The following is a 9,646-nucleotide window of genomic DNA, read 5'->3' as shown; positions in this document are numbered from 1 at the left end:
GCGGGAGGGGCGGGGCCGGGAGGGCGGGCCTGAGCCCCAGGACCAACCGGAGCGCGCACAGAATGGCCGCACCCCAGGCCCCGCCCCTCGGCCCTGGCCAGACACCTGCCAGGCGCTGCCACCTGCCGCCTGCCTGCCGAGCCCGCGGCCTGGCCCGCCTGCGGGGCTTTGTAGGGCCCCGCGTACCCAGAGTGGGGGGCCTGGTGTCCTTATCTGCCGAAAACATCCACCGGCCTCTGAGCAGCGTCCCCCGCCCAGAACTTGAGCCAATCTGGCCCGGTCTGGGGCTCAGGGCCCACCGACCCTCCCGCGGACCGGCCCCGGATCGTGACCCTCTGCCCCACAGCTTACCGGGCCACGCCTGGGGGCCCGAATCGCGTTCCTTCAGCTGGGTTCGCGACGTCTGACGCCCGACCTCTTCGCCCAGGATAATTCCCCAGGAGGCGGGCACTCCCTCTGATGTCATCCCCCGCCCCTTCCGCATTTTTCTGCAATTGCTGGCTGGACTAGGTGGCTGGAATCCGGATCAACCTCCTGCGCAGCGCTCCATCCCAGGGTTTCGGAGGGAGGTGCGGTCCCCTTCCCGGGACCTCAGCTCTGGTACAGTGGGATCGTCCTGTCCTGAGCCACTCTTCCTGTAGTCCCCTACTCAAGGGACCGAGTGCTGAAAACAGCCCTGACTGAGCTCAGCCGGCCCCAGCCCACTGCGGGCATCGAACTGGGAGTGAAAGCAGCCGGCCAAGACCCTGGAGAGGGGTAACAACCGAGCTGAGGGACACGTGAGCAGTGTTAGCTGGGCCTACGCAGGAGTGAAGGCTGGAGTGTGGAACTGTGGGGAGAGGGCAGAGCAGAAGGGTGGGATCCACTGGATCTGAAAGACATTTCTTCCACAGATAGGGTGGCAGAGGGGTGTGTGTGTGTGTGTGTGTGTGTGTGTGTGTGTGTGTGTCGTTCAGCCTGATCCTCAGGAGCCAGCTACAAGTGTGTGGCACAGTAGGGAGAGGCCCCCAAGGCTCACTGGAGTGACAACCAAGGAGGAAACCACTTTTTGAATTCACCACAATGGGCTCCAAGGGCAGGACTGGAGGGGTGGCATTGCCCCAGGGCAGGGACCTCTGTCCCCATTTCCACAGAGGGCTAGGCTGTTCTCGGCACATCTCCCCAGGCCCTTGGGAGGCCCTAGAGCCAGAACAGGACAGAGCCTTCCTGGAAACCCCACCACACATGCCAAGCTGAACCCCTGGGAACACCCTGGTGAGTCCCTAGGCAGTGCACCTCCCCCACACACACAAGGCAGTACAGCCCTGCCTTCTGGGCCTAGTTGGAACTCAGGTGTACCTGGGAACTGAGGGCCCCCCAAGCTGTGTCCCCAGTTCCTCTAGCACACTGCACCTGGTGCTAAAGCCCTACCAGCACCTTAATTTGTCCTTCACCCAGCAATGCCCCAAGCCTTCTGGGTTTCACTCTCACCCTGTTCCCTGGCTCTAAAGACAACCAGAACGTATTAAGTACAGTGGGTCTATCTCTTTGGGAGTACTACACAGCACTCACAAAAGCCTTGGATCTTATACCCAGCACCACAGGAAAAGGTAACAGTTGTGATCGCTTTCTTCCTCAGGACCTTCTGCCTATACCCCTTGCACACTACTCCAGTTCTACAGCTCTCTCCACCTCGGGTACAGAATCCACCTCTAATACAGGCCCTGTCCACCGCAATGCCCTCAGACGACCTGGGGTAGCACAGCCAGTCTGTACAAGAGACTAGGGAAGGCTGCAAGAAACAGGCCTCCGTGCCAGGTCAGAACCTGAGGGGAGAGACCACTCTTTATAGTTTGTGTCTAGATGTCCCCACAAAACCTCATGAGGTCATATGGCTAATTTTAGAGATGGCTAACTCAACTGATTCAATTCATGGTACAATGCTGGAATTAAGGGGAGAGGTGACTGCTGGATCAGTGTATTAGACTGCTGGCATTACCCTAATCCTGGTAGACTGGACAGTGAAAGGGACAGAAAAGGGGCTTGGGGCCAGGGATACAGCTCAGCAGCACAAGCACAAGACCCCGAGTTCAAAACCCAGTACAAAAACAAAGGGCCGGGGAGATGGTTCAGTAGAGTAAGTACTTCCCTGGCAAGCACAAGGGCCTGAGTTCAATGCCTGGTTCCATTAAAAAAAAAAAAAAATTAGAAACCAGTACAAAAACAAAAAGGCTCGGGCCAGGGAGGTGGCTCAGTGGGTAAGCGCTTCCTTGGCAAACACAAGGGCCCGAGTTCAATCCCCGGTTCTGCCAAAAAAAAAAAAAAAAAAAAAAAGCTTGTCTTGTTGCTTTTGCCACCATGAACTATTACCCCTCTGCCATGTGCCATCCTGCTTTAGAACCAGCCTTCACTAAAGCCTTTATAAACTATACCTCTTTTTTTTGCAGAACCAGGGATTGAACTCAGGACCCTGCACTTGCAAGGCAGGTGTTTATTCTACTGAGCTATATTCCCAGCCCCTCTTTTCCTTTTAATTTTGGATACTGGGTACTTTAGTAACTAAGACAATCCTAGAGAGAGCCAGTAACAGTCTACCCACACAGGCCACCTCCACAACTACTGGAGAAACGAGGGACAGTTGACCCTCAAAGCATGATTGCTCAATTGGTACCTTTATCTGTGAAACCTGGGGCAGCTAACTCCATCCCTAGGCATGAAGCATCTGAGCAGTCCTGAACACAACCCAAAACAATGGTTAACCTCTCCTACTCACATTTCTAAGCAAAGCTGGCCTGGTATTCCCCAAGAGCTCTAAAACTTTACTCTTGGGACCAGGGAGATGGCTGTGGATTAAGCACTTCCCTGGCAAGTGCAAGGGCCTGAGTTCAATCCCTGGTTCTGCACAAAAAAAAAAAAAAAAACACTTTACTCTGGACCTAGTAAACCTGCTTAAGGCCCACAGGAAATGGCCCAGGCAGGTCCAGCAGCCTCACCCAGCCCCAGCTGCATGGCAGGACTGCAGGTGTCCTGTAGGTGACAAAAAGTGCTCACAAGCTGCTTAAGACACATAAAAAGGCTTTATTTGCAGAGCAGAAGGAATTTAATCAAACAGGCCAAATCCCATGTCATCATCAGACTCCTCCGACTCTTCCTTCTTCTCTTCTTTCTTCTCCTCTGCTGCAGAGAGAAGGGCAGCTTGGTGAGTGCTGCCCACAGTGCAGCCAAACCTGGCCCCTGCCCACCCATATGCCCTCACTTGCCTGCAGCTGGGGCAGATCCAGCAGCAGGAGCTGCAGAACCAGGAGCAGCAGAGACAGCCACAGCGCCCCCAGCCGGCACACTGGCAAGCTTGCCAATCCCTGCAAGGGAGAAGAGAGGGGGGACTGGGTTTAAAGGCCGGCCTTGGCCAAGTGTACAGAACCAGGGAATCTTTCAACAGGCACAGCAGTGTGCTGGACAAATCAGATCCCCAGCACAGCGCACTGTTACAGAATCCTGATCCCGTCCTTCCAGGACATGAAGCCGTTCCCCTCCATACAGAGGTAGGAAAACACCCCCACCCAAATCCACTGAAGCAGATTTCTACCCAGGAACAAAGCCACAGCCAAACCACTCAGATCTAAGATGGACAAACATGTTTACAACTTGACAGTCTGCTGCTATAGCAATCAGCTCACTGTCCATGGCAGTGAGTTCATGGTCCACAGTTCCATGAACAGGCCTTTCCCGTCATGTGCATAAGGACAGAAGTACTGCAGTAAGAAGGAATTTTTTTAGTGTGTGTGTGTGTGTGTGTGTGTGTGTGTGTGTGTGTTTTGCTCCTTGAATGCCTTCAGGGCACTTTTGCATGGCTGGAGTGTTGTGGGGATCAAACTACAGCAAACTGAGGCTGCCAGCATTGTGGAAGCAGCCACTTAAAGAACTGAGCTAGGGCTGGGCCCCCATACTGCAGTAAGAGATCAGTGCCCAAACAAGTCCCTCCAGCTCCAGTCTGGTGCCACCAAAAAACTATCTGCCCCAGAAAAGGGGTCCAGGAGCCTCTGGTCACCCCTGCCACCCCATCCCTGCTCCCAACCCATTTACAGAAAGCTCTCAACAAATTACTTACAAAGGGGCAGGGGAGATGGCTCAGTGGAATAAGCGCTTCCCTGGCAAGCACATGGGCCTGAGTTCAATCCCCCGTTCCGCCAAAAAACCCACAACTACTTATAAACCCCCCCAAAGTTCCAAAAAGATCAGCCAAGACCAGAGCTGGCAGATGGAACAAGGGTTCAGGACAGCCCTAAACACCCATTCCTGAGTGTCCAGAAGCACCTCTAGCACGAGCCCACAGGGGCCTCGCTCATTCCTTCAGGTCAAGCTCCTCGAGTGCTATAGTCCACAAGCGAAACCTGGCAGGCCATGGCCTGACCAGCAGGTATTAGAATGGACCATAAAAATAAAAACCTTTCCATGTGAACTCACCCTGGGCGATTACATCTTCAATGTTTTTCCCATTTAGCTCACCGATGACCTGAAGTAGACAACCATAGCAGTCAATTTCCAGAAGGCAGTAGTTCACCTGTTGGGTCCAACCTGGTAACCATCAGTCACATAGGGATTCTCTGACTAGAGTTATTGGGAGTTCAAAGTAGTTGCTAAGATTCCAACTTGGCAGTGAGAAAAGATTTCATAGCCTCTAATGACTCAGCTCATGATACATACATACACATATTGAATATAATGGACAAGATAAAGTACCTATGAGATTAATTACCTTGTGCTAAAAGTTTTTCTTTCTTTTTTTTTTTTTTTTGGAGCCAGCATCTGACTATGCAGTTAAAGCTGGTCTTTAACTTGCTGTGATACTCCTGCCCGTCTCAGCCTGCCCGTGCTGAGATTACAGGCGCACACCAGCATGCCTGTTTTTTTTTTTTTTTTAATTTTATTTATTTATTTGTGTGTGTGTGTGTGTGTGTGTGTGTGTGTGTGGCCAGCTCAGCCCACCAGGGGGCGGGCTGGCTGGCATGTGGTGCTGGGGATTGAACCGCAGTCGTGGACCCTGTGCTTTGCTAAGCTTGTTCTAAGTAGGTGCTTTAGACCACTGAGCCATCTCACCAGCCCCCATGCCTGGCTTCTTGTGCTAAAACTTGCTAGACACACGAGGCACTAGTTTAGGTCCCCACCACTAAGAAAGTAGATGTGAGCTAAAATGCCTTAAGTTTCTTTTGCTTTGTTTTGCAATAACCAGGATTGATCCAGGGTTTTCGCAGAGCTACACCCCGGCCCTTTCATCATTTCACTCTGAGCCAGGCTCTCACTAAGCTGCCCGGGCTGAGCTCCAACTGTGGCCCTCCTGCCTCGGCCTTCCAGGGTGCTAGGATGAGCGGCGTGTGCCACCTTGCCGTCTTGGTCTGCGGAATACTAGGTTACTCACAAATGGGTGTCAGACCACAGTGGTTACCCCGACTGGCTCAAGCCTCCCTCGGACTCCAGGAAGGCAAATTAAGAGCGACACGCGCAGGGCCCACTGGCGCGTCACCACAGCGGTTTGGGGACCCAGGCCGCAACTACCTTATTGAGCCGGTCATCTTCTGTCTCGATGCCCACGCTGTCCAGGATCTTCTTGATGTCCTTAGCGCTGGGGGAGGCATTGCCCCCGAGGACGGCCAGCAAGTAAGAGGCCACGTAGCGCATGCTGAGGGAGGCCGAGAGCGCGCGCGCGGCGGCGGCGTGGTCACGGTGGCGTCCTCCCCAACACTAGACCACCCAGGCGAGGCCACGTGGGGCTCGGTCCCGAGGCCCCCACCCCAGGAGGCCCCTCGGGGCTCCTGCTCACCCTGCGCGCCGCGCCCAGGCCTACCGGGCCTACTCACTCGGCGGTGGCAGCAGACAAGCCTCACGCGTGCGACCTCGGCGGCGTCGGGCAGCGAAAGGAACGGCCGGCGCAAAGGGGCGGGGGTAAGCTGTTACCCAGAAGCCTCCGCGCGAGTGCGGCGCTACGCGAGGGCGCCCACAAGTGACGTCATGGAGCGAGCGGCCATTGACGACGAGAGGAAGGTTTTTTGCCTTTTTGAGACAAGGTTGTACTGTGCAGTCGAGACTATCCTCTAACAGCAGTCCTGCCTCAGCCTCCCAAGTGCTGGGATTACAGGTGTAGCCACCACACCCGAGTAGGTCAGAAGCTATTGACTGGTACCCAGTCGAGAATTGCTCGGCAAAAATGAAAAGCCGCTCAGAACGGATGCGGCTTGCCGCGTCTGGAGCGAGTATCCGAAACCTATGGAAAGGCGGGTTTGTCGACCTGAAGGGGACTGCAGAGCCTTCAGTGACTAGCTGTCAGGTGTGCCACGAGGGCCTACAACTCCCAGCAGACCAGGAGGCGGCCTCGCTGGAGACGCCTCCGTGCTGCCGAACTACAACTCCCATAGTGCACCGCTGCTGGAAGTGTGCGGCCGCAGGCTTCGCGAGCGCCGCGCGAGGTTGGCGGGAGCGGGTTTCCGGGCTCCGGGGGCCGAGAAGTGGCGCAGAAGGATAAGCGTTTCCCCGGCTCTGGGTCTCTGGCTGAGGCGGCTTAGGGGCCAGCCTCTGGCGAGGGCTGCTGGCGCTATGTCTGCTGGGGCTCAGAGAGGCACGCGGCCCTCTGCGCCTGCGCTGTAGGCCACGGCTGCTCAGCCGGGAAAGATGGTGGCCCTGGAGGCCGGGCGCGGCGCAGCGTCGTCCGCGGCCTGGGAGCGGCTTTTCCCTGCGCCCTGAAACGGCGAGACCCGAGGGACCGGCCTCTGCGCCCAGCCGGTCCGAGCCGGCTCCAGCGTTTACGCGATGCCCTTCTCACGTACAGTTTGTAAACTCCTCGTGTCGGGGACTCCCCCGCACCCCGTGTCCTGCCCAGGCTTTTGCAGAATTTGTGCTTTTGGGCAACATGAGGAGTAAGTCTGTTCTCAGCCTGCCAGATGTCGGCTACTGCTGAGTTCACAGTCCCCAAAATGGAGAGCAACGAAGGTTAAGAGTAGAAAATATTTGGGGGGGGGGATGAGCTTCTGAGAGACAGCAGGGACCCGGAAAATGGGTTGCCGCAAACCCTATTTTACAGTGTAAGTTTTATGACAAAGTATGAATAGTAAGATTTTAAGTTTAGCTGCTTAGGGGATGTGGCTCCAATGGGGAATCGGTCCCATAGCCAGTGTACCTAGGAAGAACAAGAACCTTTCCAGGGAGGAATCAGAATCCGCACACCCACCGGCGCACCTGGTGGGAATTTGCTGTGCAGCTCTTTCTTGGGGAGGCATGTAAGGCCGCGGCCTGGCCTCAGGCGGCTGCATCTCCAGCCACAGTTGTAATGGAGAGGATTGAGTGTCTTGAGGGACTAGCCTGTCTGTCTGCTTTTAATACTTCTTCCTGATTTAGCTGTCTATAATAGTTTCCCCTCTGAAGACGTATGCCTGCCATGAGGGGGCAAGGAGTGATCACCATTTTGGCTGAAGGCAGTCAGAGATACTGTTTTGTTTTGTTGTTGTTTTTTTTTTTTTTGCGGAACAGGGGATTGAACTCAGGCCCTTGCTACTGAGCCATCTCCCCAGTCCCTCAGAGATACTCTTAAAAGGTAAATGTTCTCAAGAGATGTCAGGCATTCTTGGGTAAGTATATAGCTTTAAGAATGGAGGAGACAAGGGCAAAGAAACAGAACGTATCAGTGGGACAAGTAAGATCAACCTGGTACTGTGTGGTGCACGCCGGTAATTTCAGTGCTTTCAGAGGCCGAGGTAGGATTGACACAGGTTTAAGGCCAGCTTGGGCTACATAACAAGGCCCTATATCAAAAACTAATAAGATCGGGCCGGGGAGGTGGCTTAGTAGAATAAGCACTTCCTCGGCAAGCGCAAGGGTCTGAGTTCAATACTCAGTTCCAAAAAAAAAAAAAAAAAAAAACCGCTATGTAAGATCAACAAGACTTATGAATATAACCAGCAAATGTTTCCACCAGGAAGATCCCGTAATAGCCTACCTGAAAGAGTAAGACAGTTCAAGGAATTATAGAATCTGACATGGCATTAGTTTGTCATTTAATATCTTGAGCAGCCATTTAGATATTAGCAGAAAGATCAGGAATGCATGCCCAACAGCTGTTAGAATGTCTAGTGCCATCTGATTTTATTTTATTTTATTTTGCGGAACTGGGGATTGAACTCAGATCCTCGCGTTTGTCAGTCAAGTGCTTACCCTACTGAACCATCTCCCCGGCCCCTCATCTGATTTTTTAAAAATTAATTTTATCGAGAAATATCAATGAGACAGTTTCAAACCCAATTAATAGAACAGTTTCAATAATTAATACATTGGATATTGTTGTCTTTGGCCATCTGATTTTGAAGGACAGACTTTAATTTTTCTTTAACAGTTACTAATTTTGTTTTTTTATTTAGAGAGAGACCAGTTAAAGTAGTATTTAAGGCCCGTTGAGTAGTTAGCTAAAGCCTCCATATGTGGCATGGTACCCTTTAATCCTAGGGAAGGGAGAAAGATAGAAGCAAATGATCATACCGCGAAACACACTTTTAGGCCATCAGTGTCATAGATGGCATATGTTTATACGTTGGATAATTTTTTTTTCTTTTTTTTTGGTGGGTGTGTGGTACTGGGAATTGAATTCAGGACCTTGCACTTGTCAGGCATGCACTTATGCCACTGAGCTATCTCCCAGCCCACTAGGTTGGCTGATATTTTTAAAATTAGATTTTATTGGTACATTTTAGATATACATAATGATCACATTCATCATAGAGAATTTGTACCTATACATGATAGAACTTTTTCCCCCATTTCCCTCCCCACCCTTTAATCCCTCCTCCCCTCCCCATGTACAAAGCTTTGTTTTGTATGTTTTCTGGTTGATATTTTTGACACTTTTGCATAAGGGAGTGGCCAGGAATAGAGATTGTTTCCATGGGCCAGTGAGAGCTCAGTGGACTAAAGTGCCTGCCTAGGCAAGCTTAGGCAAGAGCAGGGACCACGGTTCAGTCCCTGGTACCACATGCTGTGCGAACTGCACTTCCAATCTAATTTTAGGGTGGTTAAACTGGTAGATTTTATTATAAATCAGTCTTTTACCAGTAAAGTTATGGTATATATACACTGTTTGGGAGGCTGTCCATCTCAAGTATTTAGTAGAGTTAGCCCAGTGAGAATAAGAGAATAAAATTTCTTTGTTCTCAACATAAGGGGGCCTCTTTACTAAGTTGTTTTATAAACATAATCTCACAACTGAAAGCCATCTTGATGTCTGTGTGTGTTGGTACTCTCAGGACCCTTAGTCTTAATAGGGATCTTACTAGAGTCTGTAGAAAGGCTTTAATGGCATTCTTAGAAAAAAATTTTATTATGTCCAGAATCATTAAGGGTGTAGTTTGTAACATTTTTGTCTCATCAGTGTAGTTTTATAGTTTATTTTGATCATTTTCTTGAAGTGGGGATACCCACTAAGAAAGTCTTAGTGTACTCAAGGGAAGTCAGGCCACGTACCCCACAAGATGTTTGTTGTAATGACTGAGTGTATTCCTGTGCCTACAATGGAAAAGGCTAAAAGTAACATCTTAGATTACTTTCTGAATACTTTGCTTTCTTTTTGAACAGGAATTTCAAATCTTGTGCTTGATGTGCTTTTTTTTTTTTTTTTTTTTTTTTTTTTTTT

At 51.3% G+C, this 9,646-nt stretch overlaps 2 protein-coding genes and 1 non-coding gene across 5 annotated transcripts in view; all 3 read right to left on the bottom strand.

Moving 5' to 3' along the window:
* Positions 1-454, bottom strand: part of Pnpla2 (patatin like phospholipase domain containing 2) — a 4,945-nt gene extending 4,491 nt beyond the window's left edge. Inside the window, exon 1 of the mRNA XM_004638044.3 lies at positions 352-454. The gene's annotated coding sequence lies outside the window, so the exon portion shown is untranslated. The remainder of the gene's footprint in view (positions 1-351) is intronic.
* A 2,580-nt stretch (positions 455-3,034) lies between these two features.
* Rplp2 (ribosomal protein lateral stalk subunit P2) lies at positions 3,035-5,945 on the bottom strand. 3 transcript variants are annotated; one of them, XM_004637956.2, is made up of 5 exons: positions 5,835-5,945; positions 5,533-5,656; positions 4,444-4,492; positions 3,240-3,338; positions 3,035-3,156 (listed from the first exon to the last, which is right to left on the bottom strand). In XM_004637956.2, exons 2-5 carry the CDS (start codon positions 5,653-5,655, stop codon positions 3,080-3,082), a joined length of 348 nt encoding a protein of 115 aa, XP_004638013.1. In that variant the 5' UTR covers position 5,656; positions 5,835-5,945; the 3' UTR covers positions 3,035-3,079. The 3 variants fall into 3 exon arrangements, with proteins under 3 accessions (XP_004638013.1, XP_023578675.1, XP_023578676.1); XM_023722907.1 differs by having other exon boundaries at positions 5,798-5,901; XM_023722908.1 differs by having other exon boundaries at positions 5,822-5,901.
* LOC111818527 lies at positions 4,278-4,412 on the bottom strand. Its single transcript, XR_002822500.1, has one exon. It is a non-coding gene; the product is annotated as a small nucleolar RNA SNORA52 (small nucleolar RNA).
* Positions 5,946-9,646: the final 3,701 nt, after the last annotated feature.

The sequence above is a fragment of the Octodon degus genome, unplaced genomic scaffold, assembly GCF_000260255.1.
Source record: "Octodon degus isolate 3935 unplaced genomic scaffold, OctDeg1.0 scaffold00093, whole genome shotgun sequence".
Classification (NCBI taxonomy): Eukaryota; Metazoa; Chordata; class Mammalia; order Rodentia; family Octodontidae; genus Octodon; species Octodon degus.
This window is presented reverse-complemented; position numbering and strand designations above follow the sequence as displayed.

What these genes read in the sequence shown, in the direction of transcription:
- Rplp2 (XM_004637956.2), bottom strand. Translation starts at nt 5,655, where the DNA reads ATGCGCTACGTGGCCTCTTACTTGCTGGCCGTCCTCGGGGGCAATGCC. An exon ending in AAGATGACCGGCTCAATAAG is followed by an intron (nt 4,493 to 5,532) that starts GTAGTTGCGGCC and finishes TGTCTACTTCAG; the next exon opens with GTCATCGGTGAGCTAAATGG. An exon ending in TGGATCTGCCCCAGCTGCAG is followed by an intron (nt 3,157 to 3,239) that starts GCAAGTGAGGGC and finishes TTCTCTCTGCAG; the next exon opens with CAGAGGAGAAGAAAGAAGAG.